The sequence below is a fragment of the Physeter macrocephalus genome, chromosome 20 (assembly GCF_002837175.3).
Source record: "Physeter macrocephalus isolate SW-GA chromosome 20, ASM283717v5, whole genome shotgun sequence".
Lineage (NCBI taxonomy): Eukaryota > Metazoa > Chordata > Mammalia > Artiodactyla > Physeteridae > Physeter > Physeter macrocephalus.
This window is the reverse complement of record NC_041233.1, coordinates 51844145-51862420: the sequence shown is the minus strand read 5'-3', so window position 1 is coordinate 51862420 and position 18276 is coordinate 51844145. Positions and strand designations below refer to the sequence as shown.

At 41.7% G+C, this 18276-nt stretch overlaps 1 protein-coding gene across 3 annotated transcripts in view; it reads right to left on the bottom strand.

Annotated features, from left to right (window-relative positions):
• Positions 1-3676: 3676 nt before the first annotated feature.
• The window catches only part of LGI1 (leucine rich glioma inactivated 1), a 33724-nt gene continuing 19124 nt past the window's right edge, over positions 3677-18276 (bottom strand). The window contains exons 2-7 of one of the 3 annotated variants that reach the window (XM_007119640.1): positions 17987-18058; positions 17815-17886; positions 10202-10273; positions 7456-7625; positions 7017-7181; positions 3677-4867 (exon numbers count right to left, since the gene is read on the bottom strand). In XM_007119640.1, coding sequence (XP_007119702.1) covers positions 4032-4867; positions 7017-7181; positions 7456-7625; positions 10202-10273; positions 17815-17886; positions 17987-18058 — 1387 coding nt within the window. In that variant the 3' untranslated portion in view covers positions 3677-4031. The remainder of the gene's footprint in view (positions 4868-7016; positions 7182-7455; positions 7626-10201; positions 10274-17814; positions 17887-17986; positions 18059-18276) is intronic. The other 2 variants (XM_007119641.4, XM_024121561.2) reach the window with 2 other exon arrangements.

Genomic DNA, 18276 nt, shown 5'->3' with positions numbered 1-18276 from the left:
GTAGCGTATGCTTTCGGTCCCCCACCCAGGTGCCCTTTGCTAGTCTGGTGCACCCATCCTGCAGTGTGGGTGTTGGTTAATGACTGCTTACATTGGTACCCTTCTCTGTAGGATTACCCTTAGCCAACTGCAACCTTCTCAGCTGGAGATGCCTGAGAGGTTATGCCCCACATTCTTCGGTCACTGACTGTCAGATGAGGGATATAAATATCCACATTCCTTGCTTCAAGGCAGGACACACTCTGTGGTACAATTCATGCTTTAGAGTTCCCCATGGGGTCAGGCTGAAGCTGGACTTCTCCTGAAAGGACATCTTCGCTTGACATCTTCCCCTGCCCTATGCGCCTCTCTCTCCCTTACCTGAGAGCACTCCTTCAGTAAATCCCACTGCTTCGAGGGAACCTAATTTAAGATCATCACCCTACAAATCTGGTGCCTGTGGCTAATTGGCCCAGACCCTGCTGTCCTAATTCCAGATATCCAGGAGGGAGAATGGATTGGCTTAGGCTGAGCCTAGCCCAGCTACTGGATTGAGCACCTAGATTGAGAGTTCACTCCAGGTCCAATCATTTATGGCTGGAGAGCGGGCAGAGTTGCATAGTATAGAGTAGATGAGGGTTACAGGGAGAGAGGGCAACTCTCAGAAAAGACTGGTTAATTCCTGCAAAAGTGGACCCTACCATATGTCCTCCTTCTCAGTCTTTCTCGAACTTATTTTCTCGGTCAGCCTCTTCACTCCTCACCTCTCTCCCCATCTGCAATCCCAGGTTCCAATGGGAGGGTTTTGAAAGGTAGCACCATGTGATGGAGAAGGGACTGGGCCAAGTGTCAGGAGGCCTGGACCGTAGCTTACCTCACCTAGCTTGCTTCACATCTCTGGGTCTCAGCTTCGAGGTAAATTAGACAGTTGGTTTGCTAACTTAAACAGCCAATGCCTCTATGAAAACAAACAGGGCAGAGTCTAGATCCATTATCTCTGCAGCCCTGAAGTCAGCAGAGTGCCTGGCACAGAGTCGGAACATATTGAAAACAGGAGATAGCTTTTAAAAATGAAATGACAGGTACTTCCCTGGTGGCACAGTGGTTAAGAATCCGCCTGCCAATGCAGGGGACACGGATTTGAGCCCTGGTCCGGGAAGATCCCACATGCTGCAGAGCAACTAAGCCTGTGTGCCACAACTACTGAGCCTGTGCTCTAGAGCCTGCGAACCACAACTACTGAAGCCCACACGCCTAGAGCCGGTGCTCTGAAACGAGAAGCCACCGCAATGAGAAGCCCCCGCACCGCAAGGAAGAGTACCCCCCGCTCGCCGCAACTAGAGAAAGCCCGAGCACAGCAATGAAGACCCAATGCAGCCAAAAATAAATTTAAAAAAAAGAAATGACGGTGAATTATATTACGACAATAAGGTAGAGCATGACCCCAAAGCATACAATATTCTGAGTGTGAAGCCCATTAGTAATAGCTAGCACTTGGTGAGTGCTAATTTGTGCCATTCTGTGTTAAGCACTTCCCGTGCTATTCTTTGCATGATCACTGCTGCAGTATAACAAATCACCCCAAAACTTGGCCTTTTAAAGCAACCATTTTATTATGCTCATAGATTCTGTGGGTCAGGAATTTGGACGGGACATCATAGGGATGGCTTGTCTCTGCTCCATGATTTCCGGATCCTCACTTGGGAAGATTTGATGGCCTGTGGTGACTTGACATCTGGGGCCTGAAATCACCTGGAGCCATCTTCACTCACAGGACTGGTGGTTGATGTGGCTGTTGGCTGGGACCTTATCTGGGGCTGTTGACCAAAGCTTGGGCTTCCTCAGAATGGTGGCCTCAGGCTAATAGGACTTTCTATGCAGCAGCTCAGGCCTCCCAAAGGGATTGTCCCAACTTCACAAGGCAGAAGCGTCATCGTTTTTATGACTTAGCTTCAAAAGTCAAACTGCATCATTTCCACCACGTTCTGTTGGTTACAAGGCCATCCAGATTGAAGGATAGGGGAATTAGGCATCACCTCTTGATGGGGTTGGGGGAAGTTCTCATAGAGCATGTAGGATGGGAGATATTGTTGTGGCCATATTTGTAAACTTCAGTCCACCATGTGTGCCTTGTTTCATTTAATCCTTCTGTTGTCCTTTGAGTAGGCATCATTGTCCCTTTACAGATGAAGACACTGAGGCTCAGAGAGGTCATGTAACTTGCCTGTGGACAAAATCAGTACATTGCAGGGCTGGACTTAAACCCAGTCTGTACCAAGCAGGTGTTCTCCAACACATATCTGCTGCTTATAGGACAAGGGAGCAAAGAAAGTCAGACATTCAAAGGCCAGGTCTCCCTATGTGTAGGATTGGGAGCGGGTAAGTCTTCTTCTTGCCATAACCCTGATGTCAGAGTTGGTATCTTCCCCGTGTGGTAAGGGAGTCTGGTTTCTATGCATAACTCCCCAAGGTGTTGCTTCCCAGAGACTATGTAACTATTATGTGTACCTCTGATGCCTCAAGTTCTCCAGGCATGTGCTGCCAGTGGAGTTGCTGTCTGTCCCACCTGCCCCCACGCCCCTAGTCATTTGGCAAAAGATTCTGGGGAACAATGAGTTAGAGGAAGCTCTCATCCCCTCTGTGAAGGCAGCACACAGAACCACATCGTGCCAAGAATGTCTTCTCTGCCCTGATCTCCTTTTGAAATCATGTCTTCCCTTTAAGTTCAAACAAGGACCACTTCTTGCAGGAACTCATTGTGGATACTCCCCCGATACTTAAAATCAGAATGTTCAGGTGAAATTTGGCACTCACTGCTAACTGTAGTTTTTTGTGTCCTAACCCCCCATTAGTCTTCTAAGGCCCCATGGATCAAGGACTATGCCCTCCTCTTTCCTCAGTTTTCCTCCCCAAACCAGAGGATTGATACCCCGTTCTTAATAGGTACTCAAATCAGTATGACTGATTAGATCAAAGGGCCTCATGAAGTTTATTATTAAGTTTATAACAGGAGGACATGTGCATCTTTGAAAGTAGTTTTTAAGAGCCTGCTCTATCACAGGCATTGTGCTAAGTGCTAACATACCATGTGATCCAGGAGCAGGAATTTAGAAAATCAAATATGAGCCTCGTAGGCACTCTGCAGTATGTCAGTAATGATTCAGAACTGATGTCTAGAAGTGAAGCATCCTTGATCATATTAAGAGGACTTCATATGGGATACATCTGAGACAAGTGCTGTAAGGTTACAATCTCTGTCAGCTGTCAGATGATTCCAGAGTCAAACATTTAGAAAGCCCCAGAATAGGGCTTTAAAAATCCAAAATCTTGACTTTGGCTTCTTCTACAAGTTGTCTGAATGATGTTTTTCGCTGGAGCTATCAGATAGAAAAGGATGGGTCTAACTGTCAAATTAACCTTCTTGTAATAGGAAAATTTCACTACCCTTCTTTCCATTTGTCACCATTTCACCTCAGAATGTTCCCCAAAGCCATGCCCTTTAGAAACACCTTTGAATGTTCAAACTCAACTGATCATCCTATTAATAAATGATGAGTAATCAGTATCAGTGTTTATCTTCACTCATTATTCACACCATAAATTCTTGATCCGAATATAATCCTATTGTATAAAATTCTTCCCTCAACATCCCATCGCCAAGAATAAAATAACTCCTGTAAATAATTACCTTTGGGCTATGAAAGAAAATGTAAACATTTTATTTGGCAGTTGTTTCTGAACACATGAATAAATAAATGGAAAAGTACATATTCATATTTCTTTTTGGAGTAACAGATACCATTAAACGCTTATTTACACATCTTCACTGCAAAGAACAGTTACACAATTCAATTTTGTCTTATAAAAGGTAACTTCCCACACCACTGGACTGGACAGGAAAGGATGGAGATACGGGTAGTGCTTGGTTCTAGCAGCCTCAGTGTTTGAAAGGCATTCATTTGCAAGTGTGATAAGAAGAGTCATCATGCATTGAGTTCATCCGGGTCACGTATTGTAGAAAGTTTCTGATGGCAGCCACAGAATTTGGTGTGTCATGCGCTTAAGTCAACTATGACATGTTTGTAAATCTGTGTGTTTCCCTTAAAACTGGAAGCAAAAAGAAAATTACGCTTACTAATGGACACATGCGTGAACGATCTTGGTGCCTGAACATTCAACTCCTGAAATTTTACAAATTTGGCTTTCTCTGCATCCCAGTTATATACTTGGGTAAAGGAATAATCACTTCCAAGAATTGCGTACTGATAGTTATTTATCTGAAGAGGCTGGAACACCATGGATCCTCGCGATGGCATCCTCTGAATATCCTGAAATGAGGAGCCTCCCCATTTCATTACTTTGGAATCACCAATGAATCTTGTCAAGCAAATGTACACGTCACCTTTCACTGAGAAGTGCTTAACGGCATATACATCTTCCATGTTAGGGATGTCAGTTTGGTTAGTAAATAATTGTATTGCTTTGTTCCACTGATAAATTACAGGACGCTGGGAACTACTGGACAGGATTAAATGAGGCGTTCTGAGTGTCTGAGGTGTTCTGGCTATTTCTAGATATTCCACATCAGTATCCCTGTACCACGCGTGTAAAGATTGATGGGAGTAGAATCCATTTCCGTTCCATTTATAAATGGTAGTAAAACCAGCTTTTGAACTGTCAGCAACAACAAAGTACCAGTTGTTTTCAATCTTGAACGTTTCAATGTCATTGGGTTTTCGGATTTTGAGAATTTCAATATCCTGGATTTTTATGAATTTATTTGCAAAACTGTCTCTCTTATAGATGTGAGAGCCGCCGAACAGCTGGGCCACAATAACATAGAGCTGAGTTTCAATGACTATAGGCTTGCACACTACAGTGGATGTGCCTGGAAAAGACAAATGAGAGATTAGGAGGACGGCCATCCTCTTTTGGAGCATGTTAATACGCGTGCCAAAGCCATGCAACTGCCACCAAAATCATTTCCTTGGTTGATTAGGCAAGGCCAATTTCCTAATCAGGTCCAATGACAGCAGGATCCTGAAGTTCTGTGCCTTTGTACCTCATGGAGCCTTGTTATCAATAACTGAGTTGTCATGTCACATCCAACGTGTACTAGACGTTCAGGATGCATGGCTACAGCCTGAGTTTTCTCCTCTCACTCTTTTTTTTTTTGGCCAAGCCGTGTGTGGATCTCAGTTCCCCAACCAGGGGTTGAACCTGTGGCCACAGCAGTGAAAGCACCAAGTCCTAACCACTGGACCGCCAGGGAACTCCCTCCCCTCTCACTTCTTACAGAAAGAAAGCATTGCTTTCCCTGACATATCATGAGTTGGAAACTGCCATTTATTGAGCACCAACTATATGCTTTGCCAAATTATCTCATTAAATTTCCCAACAATCTTAAGAGATAAATATTATCACCCTGCCTTTTGCAGATGAGCAGACAGAAGCTCAGAGAGGTTCGGTGCTGCTAGGAGAAGGCAGAGTTGGGATTCAAACCCAAGGCTACCAGCGTCTCTATGCTTTTAACCCAACCTGGGGTGGGCAGTTAGCTGTACAAGGGCTTCCAACTTGGCCAGCATTCCACAAGGTTCTAGAACAACCTCACAAAGTTTTGAGCGGTAGTCTGGGCAGCCCATGGCTCTACCTGCAATTGGTTTGCTCTATGTATAAACTGCTTCTTGCTCTAGAATAAACAGACTTTCTCCTGAGAAAGGACAGAGATGCCACTTGTGAAGCTTTAGGTCACTGGTGGCAGAAGAGAAGGAAGAGAAATCCTTGAGAAAAGTGAAAGAGGGGTACAGTCATGGGCGAAGCTCCTGAATGTTACTTCGGGAAATCTCAGAAAACTACATGGGAGTCTGTCAGAAGCCTAGCTCAATATCCTTTGTTAAGAGTTTAACATTTATCAATAGATTCTGATCTCGTAGAGGGAGCTTGGCTCTAGGAAATCCAAAGAGAGCCGGGCAAATCTGGTCCCAGGCTTTTTCTGACTGCAGCTCTAAGGGCTTTGAGGTAATAAGTTCTGGATCAACTCTTTCTATTAATTGGCTCCATCCATAGGCAAAATTATTCTAGTTGTGACCCTTTTCAAGGCTGTGTAATTCTGTGACCTTGGGAAAATCACTTCTCTGGGATTCAGTTTTCTCTTCTGTACAATGAGGGTTGGAACTAGATCAGAGATGGCCACTAGTTTTCAACCATTTACCAACATTGATTGACTGACTGATTGTGACTGCCTGGAGAACTGTGTTAAGAAGGATTCTGTCCTCTGCAAGAAAGAGCATCATGATAGATTAGCGATGTCTGTCTGGGGTGAGGGAGGGGATAGTGACTGTACATATGACACATATTCATCATCCTAGACTAAATGATGCCATCTGAAAGTCTGCAAATATATGATTCATTTTTCATTTAAGTGCTCATCTAAAGATTCATTCAAAGCAGTTGACAGACTGTACACATGTAAGAAGAACCTTACACAAGGGTAAGGTTTAGATTTCACAAAGCCCTGCTGCAATCCATTGGAAAACTGAGGGGACTTCAGGAGATTTCCCATGAACATTTTGCAGAAGTAATGTTTTTGCCGTAAAGTTTGAGACTCATTGATCTAAAATAACCTCCTTATTTTATAGTTAAAAAGAGGGGCCCAGTGAGGGTGAGTGGCTTGACCAGTTAGCTTGTGGCAGAACCTAGATTAGAACTCATAATTCTTAGTCCAGTACTTTTTCATGGAAGAAAAATAACCCACCTTTTATTGTATATTTACTAAGCTAGGTCCTATGCTAAGTTTCTTGAACATATGCTCTCATTGTTTTATAACAACACTGAAAGTTAGGTATTAGTATTCCCATTTTACAAGTGAGGAAATTAAGCTTTAGGGAACAATCCCAGGCACTCAGTAAATGGTAGATTTGGGATTCACATGATTCTCAACCTGCTCAAAGAATTCCCTGATATCATTCATCTTTTCCTGTTGCTCTTGGCCCAAGTGGCTTAACTTTCCACTCAAAATACGATCAGGCTTTTCGTACCTGTAATGTTGTCATAATTCCGGAAGGTCTTTTCTACATGGTCCCATTCAAGGAAAATGCACTTTCCAGTGAAAGGCTGAGCGATGACTACATACTCATCGTTCATATAAGAAAAAGTGTCTATGGACAGTGATTGAAAAGGCAGGTCTTGAGACTTTGCAAACTCTGCAAAAATTGAAAATGATGATGAGTAGCTGTGCTGATGCCTCATTCCTTGGCTAGATCTCAAACGTCCACAAGAAATATATTTATTCTAGAGAAACAGTGAAATGACAATTTTACTTTGCTTTTAAACACATGAACTTTTAACGGTTCATAATATTTTTAAATTGCTCAGTTGGTTTTTAATATATATATTTAAAAAATCAGTTCCTGCATATGTAAAAAAATGTAGCCCTTATTTTAATTTTATAAAGTGGAATGATTTGGAATACATTACCTGTAATGATGCAATCAAAATCCTTGGAGGAGAGACTATTGATTTTGCGCTTCTTGTATTCTGGAGGGCCTTCACAGTAGATGTCTTCGACAGTTGCATTGGTGTGGCCTAGCCATTCCACCAGCCACTTCAGTTTACAGTCACAATTAAATGAATTACCTCTCAGGTCCCTGAAAGACAAACTTCAGCTGCTTTTGATATACGAGGGCCCTGACTTTTACTTCCCAGGCATGACTTTTACTTTAGCAATTAAGATGTGCAGAATGACCTCACCTGGCTTTATATCATGCCTCATAATCTACCTTCAACCTGACTGACCATTCACTTTGAGCTCAGAGAATGACCACAGTGTGCCCTTGCAGGCCACCCCAGTCAATGGAACCTCATAACTTATTCCCTCTTGGATTCAAAGGTAGCTCAGTCTAGAGCTGTGTTGTCCAAAGAAATACAATGTGAACCACATATGTAGTTAAAAATTTTCTACAGACATATTAAAATACTAAAAAGAAAAGTGAAATTATTTTAATAGCATATGTTATGTAACCCAATACATACAGAATTTTATCATTTTCACATATAGTCAATGTAGAAATTACTAATGAGATATTTTACATTCTCTTTGTATACTAAGTCTTTGAAGTCTGATGTGTATTTTATACTTACAGTATATCTCAATTTGGAAAATAAAATTTCAGCAGAAATTCCTGATTTGTGTTTAGAGTTAACAAAATTTACAGTTGAAAAAAACAGATTTATACACCCAAGTTGTTCCAAACATACTTAAAAGTCTTCCAATGATTGAACAGAGAATCAGTTTTTAAATTTAAATTTAGTTTTTTATTTAATTTTTTAAAAATTATGTAAAATTTAAAATTCAGTTCCTCATTTACACTAGGAACACATTTCAAGTGTTTGGTGATCACATGTGTGGCTACCATATTGGGCAGCACAGGTCTAAAAGAAAGATGGAGTGACTGTTGTACCATATTTAATTACATCAAGTGAGCTATTTGCTTTTCGTCTTCCTCACAGACATAATTAATCCTGATCCTATTCCATGGTCTACAAATTCAATTTTAATAGGAAATGACTTCGACACAGCCGAGTTAATGCAGACATACAATAATAGCTCATGTCCATAATAAACTGCACAGCATAGATAGTTTAAATTTCCACATATGATCCCAGCTCACCAAGTTCTCTGTTTATTTGCATTGCTTCTGTTCAAAAACTCTATCTCTTTCCTAAAACCCTTCTTGGTCACACAAAATTCCTAAGATAGGTACCGCCTACTTTTCACACAGCATATGAATACTTTTTAAACGTTGAAGCATTTAAAAATGTGTTTTAGGTGGTAATTCAAGAAACCAAGAAATCTACTAAAAGGCAAGTTGGCATGGATCCTCGCATTTCTTAGATGATTCTTGGTTTGGGCACATCAAGGTAGGCCCAAGAGGCCAAACCCATAATGGGATTCCTTGGAGAGACTGAGCCAATTTCAAGTGTTTTTTCTTTTGCTAGTGTGGGGTATAGGCTGACACAAGTTTGGCCCAGAGGGTCCCCAAATACGCTGTATCCCCAAGTCTGCCATGGAGAATCATCTAACTTCCAAGACATTCTCAGGACTCACCTCAAATCTCAAGAATACTCTGACCCAGAATAATGAGTGTCAACTTTTCTGGGCTATTGTAAACCAGAGCGGATAACTGTGGTCTGTCCAAGACTATTTGGAAGTGTCCTGATTCTGACACTCTCTTGGAAATAAACCGTCTTTCAGGAATTGGGGTAATAGGCATGGAGGAGGGGTGGGGGGAATACTACAAGGAACAAAGAAAGTTTTTCATAGCTTACTGATTTGAAGTTAAATCCTGGGTTTAGGAGAAAATTCTTGACTCAAATTTTTGTTACTGGAGAAAAGTTGTTTTGAATATATAGTCTATAGCAAAGTACCTGAAAAATAAGAACTCCTTTGTTTTCATACATCTTTCGTTTGTTCCTGTTTTCTACCTTGTGACATTTAAATACCTTTCCAATGTTCCGGAAGGCACTTATTGAAGCTAAATTGCTTTTGAAAGGGTTAGGCATATATTACTTGCTTTGCTTACTACAAAATACACAAATTCTTTTCAAAGATCTTTCACTCTGAGGCTTAAAAGTCAAAGTTTGAAAGCTCTTTTGTTTGAAAAAGGGTCAAAAATAATTAAGTTCATTCCCTTCCTGGGGCTTAAGCCAAATTCCTGGGGATTAAGCCTAGAGCTGTTGTTCAGTCTAATGAGAGAAAAAGGCAAACTTTCCTCCCTTCCCCCACTTCCTGCTCCATTTCTCTCTTGACTGACCAACGCTTGGGTGTAAACTTTCATCTTTATTCTGTCAGTTTCCCAGACTTCTTTATGTTTTTCCTTTGTAGCCCCATTTCCTGGACCTCATGAGAAAAAAAAGGCATCTCGAAATTTCTATCTAGCCCTCCTCTTCCTACCCCCTCCAAGTCCCTTGTCATCTGTCCCTGCCATACAGACACACACTTTGTCAAAGGCAAACTTAGGACTCTATTTTCAGAAGATAGTGGTAAATACCATAGGAGACTCAAACATTAGTCCAACTAAATTCAAATTTTAAGCCAATTTAAAATTAAAATTTAAAAATTCTCATTTAATTTAAAGTCAATTAAAAAATTTAATAACACCAGACTTCTTTGTTAATGACTGCAAATTAATTAATTAATCAGTGATTTCTTAGATCCTCTTACACATTTGTTAAAGAATCCAGGCCTTTGAAAATGTCTTTTGGGAGAGTCTGGAGGTTGTTGTTTGCAAGGCTCCTGGAAAAAAAAAAAAAAGAATGATGTAAACCGTAGTCATAAATGAAATAAATGCATTTTATGGCCCCTTATGTATTATGGTATTAAACAAACAAACAAGCAAACCCTCCAAAATACGAGTAACAAAATGATGCCTGGGCATCGGTCTTTCTACTTAGCACTGGGTATGAGCATCCCACACTCAGGCATTCCGTCTAAGGGATGTCTCCCCATGTCCACTGTCTCCATGTGTTCTCTCTTCTCACACTCAGGCTGCCCTTCTCCTCCCTCCCCCCACCGCCCCACTTGCTCTAGAGAGCAGCTCAACCTTCAACTCTTAGTACCAACAGCTCTCAAATTTGGAGGCCTGTCTAATCTATCCCCCTTCCAGCACATTCTTTTTTTTTCCTCCTTTTTCTACATGTTTTCCCTTTTAGCTCCATTCATTCATTCCTCCTTAGAAAATAGCTTCCTCATAAATATCCATCCATTCATCCATCCATCCATCCATTCATCCTCTTTAATCATCTCCTTTTCCCTTCTTCCAATTCTTGCCCTATTATCACGGGAATTGTTTTCTCCTTCTCTTTCTATTTGTTCTTCCCCTTACAACTAAAATGATTCTGATGCTAATCAAGGGTAATAAGTAAGAAACAGTTCTGATAGTATCAAGGAAAGGGACATGTGTCCATACTGCAGAAATGTGCACATAACAAGGAGCAGATGCTGTATGACAGGGAAGGGTATTAGGTACTGGTAATTTTCTATTTTTAACCAGCATTATACATGTACATGTTATATACTTTTCTTAGGAGTGTTTTTAATTTTCACAATAAAAATTAAAAACTAAAACAAAAGAGTCTATGCTGTCGGCCTCCAAAGCCCTTGAAAATTCTCTCAAATTCCATTTAAAACACTCTCAAAAGTCTTCTCTGTTTTCCACCTCCTCTAATTAATACAAGATTTCTCAAGTGCAAGCATTCAAAACTTTTAAAATCTATTTTTAAGTCAATTATGTTGTTTTCCTGAGTTTTAGAAATTACTACTAGATTAGAAAGCTTTTTTCAATGAACCTCGACACAGAAGAAAGGAAACTGAATCAGAAGTTTGCATCAGAAGTTTCCAGTCTCAGTGATGGTCCATTTTGTGACAAAGAGCACAGCTTTGGAGTCATTCTTTCTGAGCTTGGTTTGAATCCCGGCTCCACTATTTACGGGCTGTGTGACTTTGGTTATGTACCTTCTCTGTGACTCAGCTTTTTCATTTTTAAGCAGAGGTAATAATACCTCACATCATAAGAGTGTTAGAAAAAGTAAATGCGATAACTCAGGATGGTAGTTGGACTACTCTCAATAAAGGGCAGCTGGGAGGGGGAGGAGGAGACAGGAAGGAGAAAGGCTTTTGTGTGGTCTTTGCCCAAGAAACAACATTTAGAAAACTGACCATACAAATGAACTGCTGTGACTGTCCACCTACGCAGAATTAATAAAATGCTGCTAAAGAAGATTATTCCAGAGAACAGCTCCATAATTCTTTTTACTGAATGGTGGTTGAATGAAGAGATTTCTTGGGTCTTGGACCAGCCTAGAATCTCTCTCAAGTTATGTGTCTCAATATAGTTGCTGGCACAATGTGTCCTGAAGTCCTCGTGCTAACTTCTCCTAAGTGGACGTCCCTCCCCTGGAAACCAACACGAAGTGCAACTGGCTGCAGGGCATGAGCTTGGAGGAGGCTGGGTCATAGGACAGTGGGAGTGAAATGATGAGAGTCAAGTCCTGAATTACTGCAGCCACTAGGGTTACACAGGAAGAGGCACCATGTTTGTATTGCTGCCCTGGGCAGTTCTTTTAAACAGCAGGTGAATCTGAGAGTTCCCGCTTCCTGCCCAAAGAATAGAGCTCTAAGCCTCACATACCCAAGGTGTTAAGAGTCAGTGAACTTGATAGGTAAAGAGGACAAATTGGTGGTTGCCAGAGGTGGGGTTGAGGGGATGGGAGAAATGGGTGAACTGCGGGGTTTTTTTGTTTTTTGGTTAAAAGAAACAAAAGATTAAAAAAAAAAAGGAATTCCAAAATTAAAAAAAAAAAACCCTCAATGAGCATCACCACCTTAGGTTTTACTAAGGGGTAGGAGTGCACTGTATCTGGGTAACGGATGAGGGGTAGAACTGATTGGGAGAGAGCGAAAACAGGCCAATGAGAGGTTTAAGAAAACATGCGTCAATGTTAATTTTTTTCTAGGATGACTCTGTAGTGAGTACTGGAAGGATGTTTTTCTTACCACTGTATCCCCAGTGCCTGGCATAATATAAGTCCTCAACAGCTACTTTTAAATGAATGAATGAATGGGGCAGGCTGGAGTTGCTGAGAAGAAGGACATCCATCCAGACAAAGAAGAGAGTGGAGAATGCTTCTCTTAGGCCCTTGTACCAAGACATTGAGTTAGGGAGAAATTGCAAAGCCCTGTGAATTACCATTGCCCCACCTCCACGATGCTCACAAAGTGCCCTCCCTCCTCTGAGCCCTCACTGTGGCAATAAGCCCTACACAATAGGACGGCTCTTCTTTTTTTTTTTTAATTTGGCTGAGCTGTGAGGATTCTAGTTCCCCGACCGGGATTCGAACCCAGGCCCCAGCAGTGAAAGCGCCGAGTCCTAACCACTGGACCACCAGGGAATTCCCTAGGAGGGCTCTTCAAAGTCTGCCTGCAACTAAGCTCCATTCTGTAGGTCCTGACTCACAGTCTACCTAAGAAACATTCTTTAAAACACCGGGGAAACTGCCGAACTGAGCACCTAGCTGCCTTGAGACTAGCTGAGACGGGTCAAGCATTCTCAATGGCAGGCAGGCTTTCCTACCCAATGAAACTGATGACCATTCCCTCCACTTTGGTGTTTTCATGGTTTACCTGAGAAAACCTCTAATTATGGAGTATGGAACCTACTGGAAAGTCTTCTCTCTAGGGCAGACCAGACTGGCTCAGACAGCACGTTTGTTTCAGTGCCACTGGGCTCTGCTGCTAAGAAAGCATCTCCCACGGCCATCTGGGGTGCTCCCAGCCTCCCTGCAGTACAGATTCTCAGCCTGAGTTGGTGTCTCACTGAATTTGCGGTACTTCAAGTACAGTTATTTTAATTTCATACAAAATGTTGAAAGGGGATAAATACACTACAGCATTCAGAGTCCTGATCCAGGACCAGTGGAAGTTAGGCAGTAAGGTTTAGTTTATTCCTACGTGATGGTGTTTACTGCATAGCACACTGTGTTCTAGGCACTTTGCATAGATTAACTGACCTAATCTCATGACAACCTTAGGATCTAGGTACTCGTAAGTATTTTATTATCCCCACCCCCATTTTTACAGATGACTATTATCCCTTCCATATTACACGTAAGAAATTGGAGGCACCATGAAGCTTAGTGACCTGCCTGATGTCCCACAGCTATTAATGGGTAAAGCCATGCTTTGAACCCAGGCAGTCTGGTGGCAGAGATCCCCCTCAGCCAGTATATTGCGCTGCCCTCTTTACATGCATGTCATTGTGAAGGCCGAAATGAGGACATCCTGCCAGACTAACTGGAGACACACAGGCACCCTGAGCTTGGGGACTGCTGTATATATCTTTTGCACCTCCGCAGTGGTGAGCAGCCAGTAGGTGCTCCCCAGCAGGTAGACATTGATGACATTTTCCTCAAATGTCTTTATACATGCATGCAAACAATCCTGCCTCTACTGGGCCTTAGCCACGAGGACATTCATGTGACGCCCAAGGGAACCTTTACGAAAACCTCATGGGTGTTAACAGAAACCAGTACAAAATGTTTAGAGATTTTGTGATCATTGGTCATAAATGATTTTTTAATTCATTTTTTCCCTGATCTCAGAAGTAATACATGATCATCAGGAAAATTCGAACCTTTCTGAAATATATAAGCTATTCAAACACTTAAGTTAACCATGTATAATATTACAGTCATTCAGAATAATCAAGAGAGGGTGCCAGGATTTGTAAGGACTTAAATATAAGGAATTCTCTTTTTTGGGGGTGGGGGTTGGTTTGAGGGGGAGAGGAGTCTACATAGTAAGTTTTAAGTTGTCTATTAATGTCTCTTTAGAAGGTAAGTCTACTGAGTTAGATGTATAAGAAGGTGAGATAAGTTCATTGCTTCTTTAGGAACGAACTGAATTTATATCAATGCTCAGGCAAGTCCCTTGGAGCAGCTTTAATGTTAGGCCAGGGTGGGAACCAGTTGGATCTAAAAGTATATGTCTAATCCCAACTGTTTGCATTTGGAGACTAGAGCGAGGGTAGGGCTCCTCTCTTCAGGATCTTCTCTTCCTTCCCCAGCCATATTTGCTCCTCAAACCATGTCCTGTGGAAGGATCCAGCCAGCTCCATAAAGCTTTCTGATCCTGCTATAATTTTTTTTCCCTTTTTCTTTTCTTTTTTGGCCACTGCATGGCTTGCGGGATCTTAGTTCCCCAACCAGGGATTGAACCCAGGCCCTCAGCAGTGAGAGTGCGGAGTCCTAACTACGGGACCACCAGGGAATTCCCCGGTCCTGCTATAATTGACATGGTGGAGAGGGCACTAGATGTCTCATTAAAGACTTCGGGAAACTTCTAACTTTTACCGCTACTAACTGGGGAGCAGCTTAAACTCAGGGTGTACCTCCATGTTCTCATTCGCCAATGGAGATAGTGCCTGCCCTGTATCTTTCATAAGGTCATCAAGAGAGTGTAATGAGGTCAAGAATATGAAAAAGCTTTGTAAACTCTTCCTGTAGGTTAGAGGGTGAGGTGATAATTCTTTGCTACTTGAATGTTTGCCTTTAATTGAGAAGAATTGGTCTGAGCTGGAGGAAGGTGCACTTTGAAACCTAACACCTCTAAAATCTTAAAATTAATGGCTCAAACGAATGTCACTTATTTATAAGTGGTGAATAATGGAAAATGAACTTGATGTGCTGAGCAGTCAGAGGGACATTTGGGCTTCAAATCTTCCCTACCCATCTCTTCTTGAAAGGAAAAAAGGAAAGGAGAAAAGGAAAAAAGGAAAGGAGAAAAGAAAAAAAGGAAAGAAGGAAGGAAGGAAGAAGCAGAGAACTACACCTGGAGGAACAGCATAATTAGAAAGGAGATCATGACCTGCGGACAAGGCACTCAGGGAGAAAATATTTGTTCATCTAATTCCTCTTGCGAGACTGAGCTCTTCCAGGTTGGAGCTGGATTTTATTCATTTTTGTGTGGCACATCCTAGAGACTATTTAGGATGAACCATATGGCAATGCCATTTTTGCAGATCCAAAAGAGTCTCATATTGGCAATGCCACACGAATCAACCTAAGTGTTTGATAAAGATGCAAGAGATCTAAGGGTCATATTCAATCGACTTTAACCTGTTCCCTCCTAAAACCTCCTTCCTACCTCCAGCACCGGTCAGACAGGTGGGACTTCCCTTTCATTGTCTGACTCTTAAGATTCACGCCTCTCTCTTTGAAGGCTGCCTTTTGTGTTCCCTTGAGCTTGAAAATTTCTAGGTATTAAGCACATGCTGTACCAGTGCCTTCTTCTTATACTCTTCATACCTCTAAGGAAGGGGCCTCATAATGACCCAAATTTATATTTCCATTTCATTTGATGGGCATAATAGGCTCTAGTCAAACAAAATGAATGTTCTTCACTAGGGTGTTGTATAAATTTTTTTCTTCCCCACTTTCCTCCCTTCCTCACCCCTCCCCTCTTTCCCCCTCATTCCTTCCTTTCTCTCTCTTTCTTCCTCCCTCCCTCCCTTCTTTCCATTCTTCCCTCCAAGTGAGGTAGGCCTTTAGGCTGGAGAGAAGGTATACTTGATTGAACTAACGGGCACGGCAAGGCTATGTCCAGGTTCCCAGAGAGAACACCAGGGTCTTCCGTCCTTCCTTCAGCCCCTCATGATGCTGAGCCATTCGACACAGGCCATGTTGAATGGATTTATGTGAATCAAGTAGATTTCAAGTTGAAGTCATGAACTTCCATTTATCTTTCCATTTATTCATTTCTTTTATTTCTTTTTGTCTGAAAGATTAGGCTTGGTGGTGTTTGGCTCTGTAATCAAATGGCATAGCATTCGTACCATACACAGCCAGGTTTGCGGCACATTGTAACACTGATGTGAAAAGCAGTGTTGCAAACTGTTTATTTTATAAACATTATTTTCCTCATCATTTTATAATGACTATATACAGAAGCCTTGAAAGGAGCAGTGATTTCATAAAATACATCTGGCCATCAGTTCCCTGTTGCTGCAAATCCAAACAGCAGTAGAGACAGGGACTAGTAGAGGCAGCATGGTGACCACGTAGACACCCTAGAATAAAGGTTCAAAGGGCAGGCATTGTTATCTGCCTTGTTACCTCCCACGGTCTAGAACAGAGCTGGAAATGAGGTACTGTGAGGCAACAGGTTAAAATCGACAGAATGACTATGATGCTTAGATGACTTGCATCTTTTTCTAACACTAAAGAGACACATATTAGGCCCTTGAGAAACAGTCCCTGAATGGATGAGTAGCCATAGCAGTTCAGCTATTGAGTTGATGTTATCATAATTCCATAACTACTCAGTTCACTTGTCACATATCCCCTCCAGGCTTCTGTTTCCTCATTTCTAGAATGGGGGTTGTGTGACTCTGCCAGGATCGTTGAGAGGATTAAATGAAAATTCACGTAAAGCGCACTGGCCAACATAGTAGTAGGCACTTAACAAATGTTAGTGCCATTTCTTCCCATGCCCTTCTAGTTTCCTTAAAAGTACATCTGTCTGTGAGTGTGTGAGTGTGTGTGTGTGTGTGTGTGTGTGTGTGCGCGCGTGTGTGTAGGGGGTGGGGGAGGGTAAGGGAAAAGAGTTATTTGGTTCCTGTTACTCAGGATTTCCCAGCCTCAGGACTGTGCCATTTTAGGCTGGATAATTCTTTGTTGTGAGGCTGTCCTGTGCATTGCAGGATGTATAGCAGCATTGCTGCCCTCTACCCACTAAATCCCAGTTACATCCTCTAGTTGTGACAATCAAACATGTCTCTAGATATTGGTGAATGTTCCCTGGGAGGTAAAATTGTCCCGTTAAGAACAGCTGATGTAGCTCTAATCATCCATTGAATAAATATTTCTCTTATAAAAAAGTTGTTCAGGTGCTGTGTAGACGTGGCCTGTGGTTCTAGTATATGTTTAAATGTATATGAAGTCAGGGCTTGTACAGAAAAAGAGAAACAGAGAATATCAAATTAAGCTATATAGTCAATTCATGAAGTGAGTAATGATGTAGATAATTAAAAACGTTATTTCAGTCACACAATTTCCCTGCAGTAGATTGTTTTCCTAATTATTGGGCTAGTATTAATAGTAACTGGTTTCCTGGACACACACTGGCTGATGGCAGGGAGAGAAGGCAAATGTGCATGTAGAGAAATCATTTGGCTTTCTTAATTTTCATGGATACCCACAAAGCAGGTGCTTTAACCACAGGTTATCAAGTTGCATTGCCCACTGGCAAGTTTAAAAAGTAATAGCAACATTCATACTTACAGGTGAATTAAAGACTTTAGTCCCCGGAAAGTATGTCTTGAAATGGACTTGATGTTGTTGTTTTCTATGAATCTGCAATAGGTTATAATATTTTGGGTCAGACAGCTGTAGGAACCTCAGAGCCCTTGTACTGAATCATTATGTTAAAAAAAAAAAGGGTTATTTTACTTACAAATACTCTAGATGTGGGAGACCAATAAAAGCATCATCACTGATCACATCAAATGAGTTCGATGTGAATAACCTGCCCAAAAAAAGTTCACAATGAAATGGTTAAACTGACAGATTGTCAATCTTTGCTGCTTTTATCTCTCAGAGAAACGAGTGGGAGTTGTGCATGGAAAAATGTGTGGATGTCTGCCTTCTACAGTGTTATTTTTTATTTTTTATTTTTTTTCGGTACGCGGGCCTCTCACTGTTGTGGCCTCTCCCGTTGCGGAGCACAGGCTCCGGACGCGCAGG